Source organism: Gastrolobium bilobum, unplaced genomic scaffold (assembly GCF_033153095.1).
Source record: "Gastrolobium bilobum isolate Gb01-03AN ecotype WA unplaced genomic scaffold, APGP_CSIRO_Gbil_v1 utg21167, whole genome shotgun sequence".
Classification (NCBI taxonomy): Eukaryota; Viridiplantae; Streptophyta; class Magnoliopsida; order Fabales; family Fabaceae; genus Gastrolobium; species Gastrolobium bilobum.
This window is the reverse complement of record NW_026898371.1, coordinates 501,413-520,678: the sequence shown is the minus strand read 5'-3', so window position 1 is coordinate 520,678 and position 19,266 is coordinate 501,413. Positions and strand designations below refer to the sequence as shown.

Genomic DNA, 19,266 nt, shown 5'->3' with positions numbered 1-19,266 from the left:
TCACAAAATTTTTCAAAGTCATGATTTTCAAATTCCCCACCATGATCACTCCTAATGGAAACAATATTCACACTTTTCTCATTCATAAGGACTTTCGCTAGTTTTTCAAAAGAATTGAAAGCATCACTTTTATGTTTCAAAAATGAAGTCCATGTGAATCGAGAGTAATCATCCACAATCACAAATGCATAGTAGTTTCCACCATAGCTTTTAGTTCTAGTAGGACCAAAAAGATCCATGTGCAAAAGTTGCAAGGGACGTGTGGTAGTAACCACAATATTACGTTAAAAAGAGATTTTCACTTGCTTCCCTTTTGTACATGCATCACACAATCTATCCTTTTTGAACTTAAGCTTAGGTAGACCTATTACTAGGTCTTTGGCTATTACTTTATTTAGTTGACTCATGTTAATATGTCCTACTCGTCTATGCCATAACCATGCATCATTATCTTTAGAGACCAAACATTTAGGTTCAAGAGAAGACATACTATCAAGGTCAATCATATAAATGTTATCACATCTATGTCCAATGAGTCTGATATTTTTATCATCCTTAGATTCAACTATGCATGTGGAAGTATTAAATTTTATATCAAAGCCTTTGTCACATAATTGACTAATGCTAAGGAGATTATGTTTCAACCCATCAACATACAACACATTTTCAATTAATATAGTTGAAGAGTTACCTACATTACCATAGCCAAGAATTTTTCCTTTGTTGTTGTCACCGTAAGAAACATTCCCGTGTTCCCGTCTATGAAATGTTGAGAACTTTGAAAGATCTCCGGTCATGTGTCTTGAGCAACCGCTATCCAAATACCATTTAGTACTTTTTGCTCTAAAACAAACCTACAACACAAGAAAAATAATATGATCTATTGGTACCCTTTGTTCTTTTGGGTCCTTACATGTTAGAATTGATACATACACTAAAGCACAATAGTCCTATGTATTAGTATTGCAATATTAAACATAAATGAGCATTATTCAAGGGGGAAATATTACAAATATCATTGCTGTCCAAGTTGGGCAGAATTGAGTATAAATGATTTGTGGAGAATTTAACAACTTAACAACAATATTTTTAAGGTAGGAGCATGATACACTTAAGCACAATATTTATACTAAGCATGTGCATCAAAAGATAGTTCAAAACAGTCCATACATGCTTCTTTTATATTAAATAGTGACTAGATATCATGTGCAAAAAAAAATATAACTATAAAACAGTCCATGGCACATGATACATACATATCCACTAAGTCTTCTTAGGAACATATATCATGTTCTTTACCTTGGGGCTAAAGAACATGCTAGATGTGTTAGTTTGAGGTCCATAAGATGTTGAAGCAATGTTGCTCACATTTATAGTCCTCTTAGGAACCCACTTGAGATTAGTTCCTTTTAGGCCATATTTCTTAATATTACATTGATATACAAGATGACCATTCATGCAACAATATGTACATTTCTTAAATGGTAGCTTAGACATGAACCTAGGGGGATAGTGGTTTGTCTTTCTTGGTTGAACAAAGGGAGGTTTTTGAAAACCAAGTCCATATTTAGTAGATTCAACCCTTTGTCTACCAAGGAGGACATTCAAGTTGTCTCTCCCACTAGTCATTCTATCAACCATTATCTTTAACCTATCCACTTCATTAGATAATTCAACACATTTAGCACATGGAATAGTGGAAGGGGGATTCACATCATCACATGATCCAACAAGACAATTCATAAAAAGATTTTCATTTTTAAGATTTTCATTGTCTTTCATTAGATCATTTACAATGGTTGTTAAGCTATCAACATTGTTTTGCAAGTTATTTTTCTCCTTTTTAATTTTCTCAACCTTAGAGGTTAATTTTTCATTCTCAACTTGCAAACATTTATAAGCATATAATAGATCATCATAAGATGGACCAATCATAGAAGAAGTATCACATGAACTAGTGTCACACATAGAGTTAGAATTATTACATGAACTACTATCACATAAAGAGTTAGAAGAGTGACAAGAGTATACCTCGGTATGTTCATCCTATTTGCCATTAAGCACAAGTTTGCCTTTTCACTACTTGAAGAGCTTGATGAACTTGATGAATCATCCGAGAATGCCATGTAGGCCTTCTTTTTCGTTTTGCCTTTACCTTTCTTGAACTTGCCGTTGTCATATTTATTCTTTTTATTAGGACAATCCTTTTGGAAGTGGCCTTCTTTTCCGCACTCAAAACAAGCATTGTTTGAGTTTGCATTGCTTGAATTGTTGTCTTTTCTTCTTTGGCCAACATCTCTTCTTCTTCTTTTGTTGAACTTCTTGTTGAAGAAATTAGTGAATGACTTGTTAAATTTTTTCACAAACATTGTCATTTCGTCGTCTTCACCGGAGCTTGAATCACTTGATGATGTATCAGTACTTTCCTTACTTTCCTTTGAATGAGATGATGATACCTTGAGAGCTATTCCCTTTTGTTTCTTCTTGTTAAGCTCACGGTTAGCCCTTCTGTTTAACTCCAACTCATATTCTTGAAGCTTTCCAAATAAGGTAGCTATTGACATTGTAGAGAGGTCTTTAGCTTCATAGATTGCCGAAGTCTTTGCATCCCATTCCTTAGTAAGACATCTCAGAATTTTGTTAACTAACAGTTCATCATCATGGAAAATATTTAAAGCATTCATTGAAGTAACTATATGCATAAAACGTTTTTGCATGTCAAATATAGATTCACCCTCATGCATCTCAAAGAGCTCAAACTCTCTAGATAATGCATTTTGTTTAGAACGCTTTACTTCACTAGTACCTTCATGAGTTGTTTCTAAAATAAGCCACATCTCACGTGCGGTCTTACATGAAGATACTCGGTAGTATTCGTCTTTGCCAAGTGCATTAACTATTAAGTTCTTTGCTTTTGAGTTGTATTGGGCTTTCTCTAATTCATCTCTAGTAAAATCTGTGTGTTTTTTAGGCACAGTTTTTCCATTGTCATCTAGTGTGGTTGGAGGCTGATATCCTTCCTCTACACTATACCAAATTTTAAGATCTACTGACTCAAGAAAAATCTGCATCCGAGTTTTCCAAAAAGGATAATCAATCCCATTGAAAAATGGAGGACGGTTGGTTGAACCACCCTCAAGAGGAATATCCTGATGGAAAGAAGCCATAGGATCTTTAACTCTTTGGCAGATAGCCAATCACTCAGAGCACGAAGCTCTGATACCACTTGTTGGGCAAGTGGCTACTTACACAGGACGCTTACAGAACACCTAGAGAGGGGGTGAATAGGTGTTCTAAACTTTTTCAAAATCTTTTTAAATTCAGTAAACAATTACACAATTTTTCTTCAATCCCTATATGCCCAAAATAGTTTTTCGCAATGCTAAGAACAATGTAGTAATAGAAAGCGTACCTTAGCAATTTATAGAGTATAAACGCAGCAATTATAATAGAACTAGTGTAACTGTCAGTCTATAAACAAAATATTCAGAAATTAAATCAGAGAGACAATGGACACACGATATATCCTGGTTCACACCCACTAAGCCTAAGTAGGGTGCTACGTCCAGACTGAAGTAGCTGCAGATATTTTATTTATCACAAGTGTATCAGTTTTACAAACACGCGTCACACATGCAATCAAACAAGATATCAAAAATCTTCCTAGTGCCTACACTGCTCCAAGCTCTGAGAATACTCTCAAGCCGAACCTACGGAGTTCACCAACTCCTCTCACACAAGACCTCCACTCTCCCTAGTGGATTCTTGAGGCTTCAGGCCTTGAGACACACTCTCAAGCCAAGCACAAAGTCGCCAACCCACTCGGTTGCACCCACACACCTAGGACAGATTTACAGCACACAACTACTCCACTTTAACAACCAATACAATATCTCATATTTATAACAGGAAATTTTTCAACCTATTACAATGTCCTATCACACTTGATATATCAAATAAAGCACAATAACAAGCTCCAAAAATGATATGATGTATGCAGAAAATTTAGAGCACAAGTATGTGTATCACAAACTATAAATTTTCAGCAATAAGGAACTTGTATTTATTTATATCAAGTATCAAAATGATAGACACTAAAAATTCTGATTTAAAAAGAAATTATCACATTATATTCAGAAAAATCAGAATTGTAATTTCTCTCAAAATTTCACAAAAAATTCAGAATTAGTTCTAGATAAATCTTTTATTGATAAACCACAAGAAATCTGAGTTTTAATCAAAATATATCTCAATTAAAACAGAAAATTCAGATTTAATATTTCAACAATAAAATTCCTAGAACAATTCAAGATTAGGTTTCTAAACAATAAATCCCAAACAAAAATCTGAATTAAACACAATATGCTTCAATGAAATCAGAAATTCAGATTTAACATTCTTAACCAAAATTCTTCAAGATTTCAGAATATAGGGTTCAAATAGAAATATTAACCAAGAATATGAGTAGATTAGAGTTTACCAAAATGAAGCCCCAAAAATTTTGTTTAATTTGCTCCCTCAAGAAAACCCCAACATTCAGTATCAATCATAGAAGTGTAGATCTTATTCTTGATGGACTTTTAGCTTTTGCAGATTTTTCACTCTTGGAGATGCACGCACAAAATCTCAGTTTCTCCGGTTCAAAGGCACGAAGAAGATAACTATGCATAATCGCTTTTCACCGTGTTCAGAGACGCTCTCTGTTTGTGATTTCTGAAACTTGCTTTTTCTTTCTAAATCTTGTTTTTGCGCAGAGAGAGAGAGAGGAGGAAAATTTGTAAGAATGATAATGATGCTTTTTCTTTTTGTTTTATTACACTCTTTTTATATTGCTTAGTATCTTCTTAAGAGAACCCACGTGACGTGAAGTTTTCGTATATCTTTTCAATTGGTAAAGCTACTTTTTCTTATTATATTATATTTAAGAAAACTGAATTTGAAAAGCTAATCCACGTGAATGCAAAGCCTTACCTGAATACTTTCATTATTACTTTTTCGAAAAGCTAACGTCCTTTTTCATTTTAGTTATATTAAATGATTTAGTTTTATTATAGTTTTAAAACATGTTTTTATCAAAATCAAAATCATTATTATTTATTATGAAATTAGCATGATATGCAATAATATGTATTGGCATGCAATGGAGCTTGGAATCATGCTTAATGATATATCTAATGTGTTACAAAAAATCTAAAATACCTAATCACTTGTATCTTCACACTCCATCTTCAATTTGAGACTTCTTATAAATCCTTTGTCATCATCAAAATATATATTCCATATTCCATAATGCATAGGAGGTCTTCAGCATTTTGGCAAAATTTACTATGTGGCATTTTGGTGCTTTTTTTTTTGCCACTGTTTCTACATTATGAATGGTGGCATGTGGACGCCACGGTCAATGCATGTGCGGTTATGTCTTTTAGTTTAAGTAAGGAATGGGTTGCTGTTGGTCATGACCAATTTATTTTTCATTCATTGGAAAAAAAAATCAAAAGTTAGTGTTGTTTTTTGTAATATTTTAAAATTTATGAATTTTTAAAATAAATTAGTTAAAGCATGTACTTAATTTACAATAAAAAAATTTAAATATATTTTTACAAATAATGAAATAACTTTAAGATGTCAATTTTTCAAGAACTAAGTGTTTTACATTTAGAAAAAATTAATGTCTTAATGTTAATGAAATATACAATATTAGCAACAACAAAAAAACCGAGAGATGACCGCTTAAGATTGAATATTTCATTTATTATTTTATGTTGTTATTTAAAGAAGCTATTTATACATTACTTAAAAATCTATTTTTTTTTAAAAAAATTACACATTTTTTATACTCAAGATTCACTTAAATGTTGGATTAACATAAGAATATTATCAAAACATTTTTTGAAATATATTTTTTAACATTTCCTTAACATTATTGGATGAAATTTATATGAACTCACTAAATAAAGTAAACACACGTTCTGTTCACCAAAAAAAAAAAAAAGTAAACACACGTTCTATTTACAGGAGCATTCAATAATATTAATAAAAATCTTAAGCGTGACAAATAATAGATTTATAATATTTCTCTTAACATAATCTATGATATGTCATGAAAAGAGTTAAAATCAAATAATATTTTTCACTAATCAAACTATAACTTTATTAGTTATTACAGTATATATAATAATTTTGGCTTTTTGACCCTTGTAGTACAAGAATAAAACACAATACCGGTTTAGTTCTTTTGTCAAACTATTCACCTAACTACTGTGAGTACGTTTAAGTCGCATATATTATTCCATACGTGACTTATGTAAAACCCCAAAAATATCTATCACACTCTGCAAGATGCGTATAAGAAATGTGCAAGGCTTGAACACGCATAGTTAGGATACGTGTCTTATATTGTGTCGATTTTTACACAAATAACGTATTAGGTAATGCACGACTTAAATGCTCAAATATCCCATGCGATTTCACTACATTAATTTGCCCAAAAAATGTTTATTTTTTTTTGCTTTAGAGTGGTCAAAAAGCCAATAATTTTCACTGCAGTACAGATTCGTCACGGCAAACGTCACAACTCAATACAAATCTACTCTGCTCCCCGGATAAATTCAATCACTCCAACCACTCTTTTAAGTTTTAAGTCATTAAGTCAAGTTTCTTGTTATCGAATTGGTAGCAGTAGCACTCTATCAGGCATTCACGCGCCGTCACCACAACCACCATGCTCCACCAGCGCATCCTCCTCATACTGTACCCTGCACAAGGCCACATAAACCCTGCCCTCCAGCTCGCAAAGAGACTCATTGCTTTGGGTGCACATGTCACTCTCTCCACCACCCTTCACATTCACCGCCGCATAACCAACAAACCCACACTCCCCGGCCTCTCCTTTGTCCCCTTCTCCGACGGCTACGACGGTGGTTTAACCGCCACCGGGGATGTTGATTACACGCTCTACGCTTCGGAGCTCAAGCGTCGTGGCTCCGAGTTTGTAACCAATCTCATAGCCTCCAGCGCAGAGGAGGGTAACCCTTTCACTTGTTTAGTCTACTCTCTCCTCCTTAATTGGGCTGCGGAGGTTGCGCGTGGGATTCACCTCCCGACGGCGATGCTGTGGGTTCAACCAGCCACTGTGTTGGACATTTCGTACTATTACTTTCACGGATACGATGATTACATAAGTGAGAAAACAAAAGAACCCTCTTGTTCCATAGAATTACCGGGATTGCCATTATTGCTAGCACCCGGTGACTTACCTTCATATTTATTAGCCCCAAATTCAAGTGTGTCATTGTCTGTGATTGTTTCATTGTTTAAAGAGCAGTTTGATGAGCTTGACGTTGAAACAAACCCAACAATACTTGTCAACACATTCGAAGCTTTGGAACCAGAAGCGTTGAGGGCCGTTGATAAGTTCAACATGATCCCAATCGGGCCGTTGATTCCCTCGGCCTTCTTGGATGGGAAAGATGCCACTGATACTTCATTTGGTGGTGATATATTCCACCCATCAAATGGTTACATTGAATGGTTGGACTCAAAGGCGGTGTCATCGGTTGTTTATGTGTCATTTGGTAGCTTCTGTGTGTTATCTAAGATACAAATGGAGGAACTTGCACGTGCGTTGTTGGATTGTGGATGTCCATTCTTGTGGGTCATTAGAGAAAAAGAAAAGAAAGAGAAAGAAGAGGAGGGGCTGAGCTGCATAGAGGAATTGGAAGAGAAGGGGAAGATAGTGAAATGGTGTTCTCAAGTGGAGGTTCTGTCACATGCTTCATTGGGTTGTTTTGTGACACATTGTGGTTGGAATTCGACCATGGAAAGCTTGGTTTCGGGGGTTCCTATGGTGGCATTTCCACAGTGGCTAGATCAGAAGACTAATGCAAAGCTAATAGAAGATGTGTGGAAGATAGGGGTGAGGGTGGATCATAAGGTGAATGAGGATGGGATAGTACAAGGGAAGGAAATTAGAGAGTGTTTGGAAGTTGTGATGGGGAGTGGAGAGAAAGGAAATGAACTGAGAAGGAATGCAAAGAAATGGAAGGGTTTGGCTAAGGAAGCTGTGACAGAAAAGAATCTGAGGGTTTTCATGGACACTGTTTCTGGATCACAATGAGTTTGATCGTGTCGGAATTGTCCTCTTCTTTATTGACTTAGTGTGTTTTCTTTTTTCTTTTTCTACTTTTCTTTGCCCAGTTTCATTTGTCTTTCTGTTAATTGGTTCACCGAGGGATCAAGTCAATTTCTTCTTCATCAATCAAGCAGATAGGGCCCAAGTTAAGCTAATGAAATTGCGTGTTTATTTAGTTATTTTCTAAATATTCAATAAAATAAATCCAAGTTAACAGTTACTAGTAATTAGGTGACAACAAAGAATAATAAGATTTTGTGTCTAGATTTTATGAGATCACGATTATGACTGTCGATCATCAAATTGTTACTTAATTTAATACACAATTATAAGGAAGAAATTATTGCATATTTACTATGTCAGGTAAGCTTGCGTTAATTCCATTTATTTTAATTTTTAACCTTGAATAATAATAGTAAAGTCGATTATTTGCTTATATATTCATTTTTTTAATATAAAGTAAAAAAATAAGTGAAAAAAATAATTCAATAATAAATTTCATAATTTTTAAAGTTAAATTTTTAAAGTTAAAATTTTAACATGTAAAAAAATCAAGGCAATTTTCCATCTCATTTTGCGCGAGTGCAATAATTAATTTAATATATCCTATTTCATTTTTACATGTTCATTTCAACCTTTAATAATTTTAACCACCTACTCTATCTGTGATTCAGTGACTGTGGTCTTTTAAATAAAATTTCTTAATATTTATATATAATTGTAAGAAAAATATTTCTACTACTAATTAACATATAGTAACATAGTAAATTTGAATATTCAATTGTATCATTTTTAAACTCTTTTTATCTTTTTAAACAATATATGCTTTAGTATAGAAATATTTTAATACTATTATTCTGCTACATATTTATAAAAAATAATTGTAAATATAATTATATGAAAATTTAAATAAATCCCTAAAAAATAGATTTATTATTAGCGCTGTAAAAAAAGTAATCAGATTATACAATTTCAAATTTTGCAATACATTTTGTCTTTTTCCTATCATCTTGTCTTTAGCATAAAGGGTAAAAAATTAGTACGAAGAATTTTAAATTCATACTTTTTCATCTTCTTTTTTTAATTTCCAAAAAAATATATAACTATTAAATTTTCTGTCTATACTATCTTAACATAGGTTAACTAGTAATTATATAAGGATAGGACATAGCTAGGAGAAATGCCACCAGTGCTGCTCACACTCTATCTCACCGTGCTCTACCCTTTTCGGAGTCCATATGGATTTATTTTTTTTTGGTAATTACCATATGGGTTTATTTTACCACAATATGAATGAACGAAAATACAATACATTTACCATTATATTTTTCCATTAATTACCATAAATTTGCAGAGTCTTTCTTGAAATTATTTATAAGCATTGTGCAATTTAAATAGGAAAAATAAAAAATTTAAAAAATGTTTGTTCTTTTAATTAAAGGATAGTCATTTTAGTTAAAATTAATATTTTTTATTTAAAATTTAAATTAAAAAACTCTTATTTTCTTTTTTTTTTTGAATACAAAAAACTCTTATTTTCTTTTTTATAATTTTTAGTGTGAATCTCTTTTTCTCATTTAAAATAATACAATTAATATACCAAAAAAATAAAAATAAAAATAATACAATTAAATATTCTTTAAAAGAATAAATACCCCTCCCAAAAAAAATATGATTTGCATTTTGCAGTAACGGATGCGTCAATGATTTTCCAATTTGCGTCAATGATTTTCCAATTTCCATCATTAATAAAGGCCGAGAAAGGCAGAACACCCAGGAATAATCGAGATTTTCCAGGTACTGGATAACAGGTTTCGCAATAGAGTGTGAAATTGGGCTCGACTGGGTCGATTTTTATCCTGAAAAGTTGAAGTTTATGTCAAAATAAAATTAATTTAACCTGACCCGATAGCATAGTATGAGTCTAACAGTTGACCTAACTTGACTCATTTATAAAAAATAAAAATAAATAGTCTGGTCTGACTCGTTAATCTATTAATTTTTAAATTCCAATTACAATTATCAATTAACTTCACAAAGTACTCAAATTCTGTTGTTAAAACAAAAATCACAATTTTAATGTCCCAACAAAATCATGAATCACAACAACAACTTATAACAATTTACATTTAAGTCATTTTCAAAAACAAAATGCTCAAACTAAATATAATATATTTCATCAGATCCAGCAAATCAATCCATACTATGTAAATTAAAATAACTTTACGAATCTTACAAACATATCATGATACTTATAGTAGCCAAATACAATTCCAAGGTTACATAAATTGGCAAACAATTTGTAAATATAGAAAATAAAAAACAAGATTAAAGAATAGAAAGAAAATAAGATTAAGAAACAAAAAAATCTTTTTATACATTTTGTTTTTTCTTCAAGCCATACATACTTATTACGTATCCAATCTCTATCATATATTAAAGCTTCAATGGTATCTTTAGTCAAACTAGAACGATAAGTATCAATAACTCTTCCTCCAGCACCAAATGTTGATTCTGATGCTATTGTAGAGATTGATATAGATCTTATGTCCCTCCTAAATGTGATATTTGTGGGCTATGAAGCACCGACACTTCAAAAATCCTGACGTGTCGTGTCCGACACTTTCTGACACTCTCTAACACTCCAACACGAGTTGTAGAAACTCAAAAAAGGTTCAAAAGTTGTGTTGCGTTGCGTTGCGTTTTTAGTTTCAATTATTAGATTTGTTGGATTACGTCAGTTTAATATAAATATTTAAAATATCTTATGTTTCTTTGCAAAATTGATGGGTATTATAAATTTAATTTAATTTTTTTTGTTAAATTATTGAATATTAAATATTAAAAATTTGTCCTAACGTATCGAAATCTAATATTTTTGAGAACTAACGTGTCGGAGTGTCGTGTCCCGTGTTGGTATCAGTGCTACATAGTTGGTGGGGATCGAACCTAGGTCCTTCTATCAACTACTCAGCTCATATGCACCAACATATAGATCTATGCCCCTCTCAAATGTGATATTCGTGGGGATCAGACCTATGTCTTTCCACCACCTACTTAGCTCACATGTACCAACTGAGCTATTACCATTTATTACTATAATGAATTATTTTATTTTATTTTATTTAAAATAAATAATATGATATATGTCAGCCTGTAGACTTATAAGCCCGATATGTAAAAAAAGTCTATGATTTGCTTCTTAACTAAATAGGCTTTCTTAAAAGCTCGGGTCTGTTTTATTTGCCTATATATAATTGACCGAGTCTAATTTAATATAGGCAAAGTCATACGCACTTGTAGACCGACCGACCCGGCCTGCTTTCACCTCTAACTTAGCAACAGTCTACATAGATAAATCTTTTCTAGATTTGTGGACATGGACAGACACAGGTTTTGTGGACCTGGATTCCACCATCGCTTTCGACCATTTTAATGTGCTTTGCGCATACAAAAAAATAAAAAATAAAAAAAATTCAATCTGCATTGGACGAGGAAATTCAGATCACACAAGAGAGCTGATTAATCAATATAATATAATTTTTTTAAAATTATTAAAATAATATGATTTGATCACATTAGAGCCCCACGTACACTTGTTTACAAGTGAGTACATGATAGTGATTATATTATTTTAAAGGAAAAAATAAGTCATTCCAGTTAATTAAAATCACTATTTTTTATTAAAATATATAAATTAAAAAAAAAAAACTATAACTTTCTTCATGATTTCTCTTTCTCTCATTATAAAACATAATAATTTTAATGAAAATGACCCAATTTTACAGGATAAACATTAGGGTTTTATTAATCTCATTTCACATGAGATAGTTATCTTACGTGGTAGAGAGAAAATGGGTGGGTCTCACCATTACAAGAAAAAAGTGAGGTGTAAAAATCGAAGTGAGAGAAAATGAGATAATTACCTCATGTAAAAGTAGAGTAATATTTCTCTAAACATTAATCCCTATGTTAAATCATATTATTTTAATAGTTTTTTTAAAAAAGCTAAATCACGCTGATCAGCCCAACTCAGCTTTTAGCCACAGGGAAGCATTATGCAACATCATTCAAAAAAGTCTTAAGATTTGTTTCCGAAGGACCACCTTCCTCGGATGCGTCTCTAGCCAATACTTTCCATTTCTTTGCATTCCCTCTTAATTCATTTCCTTTCTCTCCATTCCCCATTACAACTTCCAAACATGTCCTAATTTCCTCTGCTTGTACTACCCCATCCTCATTCACCTCATGATTCACTCTCACCCCAGTTTTCCACACATCTTCTATCATGTTTGCGTTTGTCTTTTGGTCTGAACACTGAGGAAATGCAACAACGGGAACCCCAGAAACCAAGCTTTCCATGGTCGAATTCCAACCACAATGTGTCACAAAACAACCCAAAGAAGCATGTGACAAAACCTTCACTTGAGAACACCATTTTACTATCTTCCCCTTCTCTTCCAATTCCTCTTTGCAGCTCAGCTCCTCCATTTCTTTCCCATTCTTTTCTTTTTCTCTAATGACCCACAAAAATGGATGTCCACAATCTAATAACGCACGTGCAATTTCCTCCATTTGTATCTTAGATAACACACAGAAGCTACCAAATGACACATAAATAACCGATGACACTGCCTTTGAGTCCAACCATTCAATGTAACCATTTGATGAGTGGAATATATCACCACCAAATGAAGTATCGTTGGCATCTTTACCGTCCAAGAAGGCAGAGGGAATCAACGGCCCGATTGGGATCATGTTGATATTATCAACGGCCCTTAACACCTCTGGTTCCAATGCTTCAAATGTGTTGACAAGTACCCTTGGTCTTGGGTTTGTTTCTACGTCAAGCTCGTTAAACTGCGCTTCATACATTGGAAAAAAGACGTAGTGAAAGTCAAAACAAGAGTCCAATAAATGCGAGGGTAAGTCGCGGGGTGCTAGAAACGATGGCAATCCCGGTAATTCTATTGAACTTGAGGGCTCTTTGATTTTGTTATTGATGTAGTCACCGTATCCGTGAAAGTAATAATAGAAGATGTCGAACACCGTGGCTGTTTGAACCCACAGCAGCGCCGTCGGGAGGTGAAACCCACGCGCCACCTCTGCGGCCCAGTTAAGGAGTAGAGTGTAGACCAAGCAAGTGAAAGGGTGACCCTCTTGCGCGCTGGAGAGTATGAGATAGGGGACAAACTCGGTGCCTCGGCGCTTGAGCTCTGACGCGTAGACCGAGTAATCTCCATTCCCGTCGGCGGTGATGCTGAAACCAGCATCGTAGCCGTCGGAGAAGGCGACGAGGGAGAGGGCAGGGATGTTAACTTTATTGGTCATGCGACGATACATGTGAAGAGTGACAACAAGAGTTACATGTGCACCAAAAGCAATGAGTCGCTTTGCGAACTCAAGGGCAGGGTTTATGTGGCCTTGTACAGGGTATGCTACGAGGAGGAAGCGGTGGTGGACCATGGCGGCAGTGCCTGGTTATGGTTATAGATAACCAAGGTAGCTAGCACTCTTGACTGCGCAGCCATTTTCTTGGGTCCATATATTCACACAAACACACGCAAGCAATTACGTCATTGTAAATTTTAACATTTTTCTTTTTTTTTCTTTTATTTTTTTCAGGTGATGGAGTCCACAAGTTTATCTCTATGATATGAGATAACTTATCTCCTTTCACATGAGATTAATAAAACTTTTTTATAATGATGTTTTGAATGTGTATTTAATGAATATTTATTGATTTTAGATATAATATAAATGCATTAATGACATATATATATATATATATATATATATATATATGAAATTTACATTTCTGTAGCTGCTGTAAGTGTAGCAATCAAATACTTGTCATATATATATATATATATATAAACATTAAATGCTGGGAATCATAACCATATAAAAAATGAAAACATTAAATGTGAGGAATCATAACCATACACATGTCGTTGATGTACGTAAAGTGATTCTAGAAATGATTTTATGGGGTTTACATTTCTGTAGCTATTGTAGGTGAAACAATCAAATACTTGCCATATATATACTTGAAAGCATTAAATGCGAAAAATCATAACCATACAAATGATGAAAGCATTAAATGTGAGGAATCATAACCATACACTTGTCGTTGTTGTACGTAAAATGGCTACAGAAATAATTTTATCATATATATATATAGGGATTTACATTTCTACAGCTGTTGTACGTGCATCAATTAAATAATTGTCATATATATACTTGAAAGCATTAAATGTGGGGAATTATAACCATACATCTAGCAACAACACTTGTCGTTGCTGTACGTAAAGCGATTGCAGAAATAATTATACTATATATATATATATTCAAATAATCTAAAGGTTGAGAAAAAAATAAAATGTTTTTAGTATAAAGAAAAAATAAAATGTTTTTAGTCTTATACTAGAATGAAAAGATTTGTCTCCTCTTCTCTCTTTATATATAATTATTATTTGAGCATGTAATGAATGCGAATTTAATGATTGAAAAATATAAATAATAATATATAGTAAGTATTAGTGATAATATTTATTTTATAAAATAATAATAGAGACAGGAAAATAAAACAAATAACATTAATTTAGGTTTGATAAATGCATTGATGACCTAGAGCATCAATAAATGATCATTAATTCATTTGACTATGTAATTAATGAGCTTTTATTGATTTAATAAATATAATAAATGGAAATTTAATAAATAACCATTTATGATTGTTATTTTTTAATAATAATAGTGACGAGGAAATGAAACATACTAGCATTGATATTGATTCGAGAATTCAATAAATATTTTTTGATAATTTTTTAAGTAGTATTTTTTATATTATTGGATTATAAAAATTTAAACATATTATAATCCCTTTTATATATTGCATCTAAATAATAATGAAATAAAAGTGATATTTATTTTTATTTGATCCGAGTATTGGAAATATATTTTATGCATAGAAAGTTTTAACAATAATAAGAGGCTGTTTAGATGGGGTTCCAAAAAAAGTAACTTTTATTTGTTTATTTTAAAAGTATTTTTTATTAAAGTTAAAATTATTTAGATTTTTAAAAAAATATTTGATTTTTGAAAAAAAACTTGATTTTTAACTTCTGTTTTTTTTAGTAGCTAAAATTTTTAGCTTAGAAAAAAAAATAAAGTTTTTTTTTTTGTAACTTATGTTTTTTTTAGAAATCGGTATCCGGACAGATTTTTTCTTAAAAACATTTTTTTTTATCTGGAAGAAAACAACGTTTGAAGAAAAAGAAAAAAAAACTCATCAATCAGTCAAACTCATACGTTAATACAAAAAAATTGAAACGTTGCGAGTGTACTACAGAGAGCATCTCTGAAATACATTGAGCATCGTGAATGTGATGCCCTCGTTAAGCATTAGTTTCATTCGATATCAGCTTTTCCCTTTTTTACATTTTAGGTTGTGTCATAACATGGTTGTAGCTTAGAAAGTGGGACATTCGTCATGTTGTTACTCCTTTAATAAAATATTATCGGATTGCCACGTCAGAAAAATTTTTTGTCAAAATGTTACGTCACAATCTCGCTAGTCTGACAAGCGGGAATGGTCTAGACACGTGTCAGCATCTGAATGGTCAACCATTCTTGCTGGACTGCCCAGCTAGAATGACAGAATGCTGACACGTGGCAAAAGTACAGACATCCAGATAATGCTTGTACTTTTGCCACGTGTCAGCATTCTGTCATTCTAACTGGTCAGCCCAGCGAGAATGGTTGACCATTCAGACGCTGACACGTGTCCATACCATTCTCGCTTGTCAGACCAGCGAGATTGTGACATGACATTTTGACAAATTTTTTTCCTGACGTAGCAATACAGTAATTTTTTGCCTAAAAGTGACAATATGGTCAAAGTCCCCAACTACGTCCATGTATAATGTCATTTCAATGTTCCTATCAACATTCTTGCTTTTGACTACGATTTTGTAATGCTTTATGATGTTTGCAAGTAATTTTCACTGGCAGTCCAGTACAAAATTCCAAAAAACTATATATATCCAAAATCTAAATGGGAAAATATAAACCTCTGAAGCATTGATACATGTTGCTCACCCACATGCTCTATTAATTATTCAGCAATATTATATTATTGCCCGTAAACCAAACTACATATATCAAATGACATCAAGGTTTATAAGAGCAACCCTTGGCTATTTAAGAACAAGCAATTTCTGAGGAAATTGGATTTAATGGAAATGATTGATCCCAAGCATATTTGAAGGTGATAGCATCTCTGTAGATAGAGTTACCACCATTAACAAGACAAACATTGCCTGAGACACTCAAAACTGAAGGGTTTATGTGTTCAATGGTTTGAAACCCTCTGCAATTTAACATGACATTCTTTTGAACACAGGGGCAATTGTTGGTGATAGTCACACCCCACTCTGGCTTTCCCTTCAATTTAGCTCCTGTTTGAGATTGTCTTATGGAGAGATCACTCAAGTAGCATTTGCTATTGCCTGAGATAATAGGGGGGGAAATAATAAGATGAGAAGTTATGAACAACAATTTATAATTTTTTTATTTTTCATCAATTGGAAGAAAACATTACCTTGAGAAATGAGGACAAGGAAGAGAATTATGCTGAGAATTTTAATGGTTGAATCAGCCATTTCCAATCACACAAATTGCTAGGTTCTATTCTTGAATTTGTTTAGGCAAAGTACAATGCTGCTATGTAGCGTTATTTATAGGGGGGAAAGAGATAATTTTTCAAGAGATGTCAATTACTCACCAAAAATATAAGAAATTAATTGTAATAGAGTTTTGGTCGATATGGTTTTTTAATTTTTTTAATTTTTTAATTTTTTATAGAATGGTCAATCTTCTTTCTTAAGTATTTAATTATTTTAGATTGAAACTGTAGTTTGGGTTTTTCTTCTCTCATTTTCCTATTTCAAAAACTTTATTTTTTCATCTTTGTTGAATCAAACCTTTTCTTGTTAAATTAGGAGAGAGAGAAAATAATAAGTGAATTTCTTTCTGAAAAAATGCAAATTAAATGTTGAAGAAACTTGCAATATATATATATATATATATATATTGAAGTATTTAATGTTTAATCACTTTTTTATATAACTGGGAAAAAAAAAGGATTTTATAAAAGTTATGTTGTAGGAAAAGTGATTGTGTTATGTTATAAAGATTCGTTTTGCCTGCTGTAGTTTTTTTTTTTTTTTTTGCTTTAAAAAATACGGGTTTCACAAAATGTTGTGTGTGTAGAAATTTTTGTGTGGCCATGTTACATGATGAATGCAAACCCAAAAAAAATTATACAATAAAAGTAAAAATATTTATCCATTTTTTAATGAACTGTGATCAAAACCTCACTGCCTTTTGATTTGATGTGCATAAACTTCAAATCTTCGTTACTGATATTAATACAAAATTACTATGTTTTTTAAAATGCTGATTCAATCGAGTGGAGAAGCAATATAAGTGGTAACGGAATGATGTGTATTTAAATAAATTAAAATCATTTATTACAATTATCATGGGTTCAAGTTCATCCTAGTTATTTCAAAAAAAAAAAAAAAAGTTCATCCTAGTTTCGTCATGCCAGAGAATTATTAAACCTAAGCCAGTAAATATGCGGTGTAATGGCGAGGAGTTTCAGTAGTTTATCACTATCTCTCGGCGCTAATCAAGCCAACTAATCATCACCTCTATTTATATAAATTTTTCCTTTAAACAATGACACGTGCACCTTTGGTGTTTTTTTTAATAATTATATCTAAAGTAAATATCTTTTTGATCCTTAACAAATTTCACGATATCTACTTTAGTCCCTAGCAAATAAAAAGTTATTCTTGATTCCTAAGAAATTCAAAATGAACATATTTAGTTGAAATCGTAATCCCTCACAGATTCAAAAAAGACTCACATTAATTTCATAAAATTTTGCTAAGCACGGAAAAAAATATTTACTCTCATATCTATAATGCTTTTCCAACTGGCTTTTTAACCATTTTGCCCCTAATTAATTATTTAATAACTATTTTGTCCCTGATTGGAAACTATCAACCAATTTGCCCCTCTTTAATCGACTAAGCCAAAAATTTAATCGACTAAATGATCGAATAAAGATTTAGTCGATTAAATCTCCCTATTTAATCGACTAAATTTCTCATACACAAGATTGTTCTTCTGATAAAGAGGTAGATTTAGTCAATTAAGTTGAAGATTTAATCGACTAAATCTTCATTTGATCATTTAGTCGATTAAATTTTTGGCTTAGTCAATTAAAGAGGACAGATTGATAGATACTTTTCAATCAGGGACAAAATAATTATTAAATAATTAATTAGGGACAAAATCACAAAATGGTTAAAATGCTTTCCAACTGTATCAAAAGAAGACAACTGATCCCATATCAATTATTCATTCAATCAGATTGATATGACGTCCTTCCTTATACAGTAAAGGCGTTACACATGTTATTTGAAAAAATAATTCATTATATGCATTAAATTCACATGTCATTAATTTATGAGAAAAATGTGTATCATTCTAAAAGAGATAAAATTATGTCATTTTAAATAAGAGAAATAGATAGATCATGAGAGAGAAAGAGTGAGCAAAACAATAAATAAAAGTGTGAGTCTCACCGCTTTGTGAAAGTAAAATAATATAAATTATGTCATTTAAAGGGAGAAACAATTTTCCCTTAATATATATATCAAAATCAATTCAACTTTAACATAAATACATTTATTGCACTCAGATATTAAATTAATTACTTTATCAATTACTAAATGTATTTATTAAATGGAAAAAGTATGTGTCATTTAAAAGTATGTAAAGTTATGTCATTCTAAGTTAGAGAAAGACATAGATAGATCATGAGGAGAGAGAGTGGACAAAAAACATAAAGATGTGGGTCTCACTTCTTTATGAGCGTGAAATGACACAAGTTTTGTTATTTAAAAGGACAAATATTTTTCTCTTATTAAATTCAATTTAGTAATAAATTTACCATATTTAAGTTAAATTTATACAATGTTAAAAAATATATTAAAAATAGGGAAAAATTATTCTTATGCAACATAAGATAATATCTCTTTCTTGTTATCAAAAATATA

The 19,266-nt window shown here is 31.9% G+C and overlaps 4 protein-coding genes across 4 annotated transcripts; 1 reads left to right on the top strand and 3 right to left on the bottom strand.

Annotated features, from left to right (window-relative positions):
• Positions 1–691: 691 nt before the first annotated feature.
• Positions 692–3,167, bottom strand: LOC133315424 (uncharacterized; the record flags this gene model as incomplete). Its single annotated transcript, XM_061517054.1, has 3 exons — positions 2,032–3,167; positions 1,300–1,954; positions 692–854 (listed from the first exon to the last, which is right to left on the bottom strand). Coding segments are annotated over exons 1-3 (1,954 nt in total), but the record flags the coding sequence as incomplete, so codon positions are not given.
• A 3,405-nt stretch (positions 3,168–6,572) lies between these two features.
• LOC133315414 (phloretin 4'-O-glucosyltransferase-like) lies at positions 6,573–8,278 on the top strand. Its single transcript, XM_061517043.1, has one exon. The coding sequence runs from the start codon at positions 6,722–6,724 to the stop codon at positions 8,114–8,116; it is 1,395 nt and encodes a 464-aa protein (XP_061373027.1). The 5' UTR covers positions 6,573–6,721; the 3' UTR covers positions 8,117–8,278.
• Positions 8,279–12,152: 3,874 nt separating this feature from the next.
• LOC133315432 (phloretin 4'-O-glucosyltransferase-like) lies at positions 12,153–13,695 on the bottom strand. Its single transcript, XM_061517063.1, has one exon. The coding sequence runs from the start codon at positions 13,595–13,597 to the stop codon at positions 12,188–12,190; it is 1,410 nt and encodes a 469-aa protein (XP_061373047.1). The 5' UTR covers positions 13,598–13,695; the 3' UTR covers positions 12,153–12,187.
• Positions 13,696–16,336: 2,641 nt separating this feature from the next.
• On the bottom strand, positions 16,337–16,797 carry LOC133315398 (uncharacterized). Its single transcript, XM_061517008.1, has 2 exons — positions 16,737–16,797; positions 16,337–16,644 (listed from the first exon to the last, which is right to left on the bottom strand). Exons 1-2 carry the CDS (start codon positions 16,795–16,797, stop codon positions 16,337–16,339), a joined length of 369 nt encoding a protein of 122 aa, XP_061372992.1.
• Between the last annotated feature and the right edge of the window lie 2,469 nt (positions 16,798–19,266).

Bases quoted from the DNA above. Each gene is read 5' to 3' on its own strand.
- LOC133315414 (XM_061517043.1), top strand. From the start codon at position 6,722: ATGCTCCACCAGCGCATCCTCCTCATACTGTACCCTGCACAAGGCCAC.
- LOC133315432 (XM_061517063.1), bottom strand. From the start codon at position 13,597: ATGGTCCACCACCGCTTCCTCCTCGTAGCATACCCTGTACAAGGCCAC.
- LOC133315398 (XM_061517008.1), bottom strand. From the start codon at position 16,797: ATGGCTGATTCAACCATTAAAATTCTCAGCATAATTCTCTTCCTTGTC. The intron at 16,645-16,736 runs GTAATGTTTTCT...CTATTATCTCAG, and splicing joins CCTTGTCCTCATTTCTCAAG to GCAATAGCAAATGCTACTTG.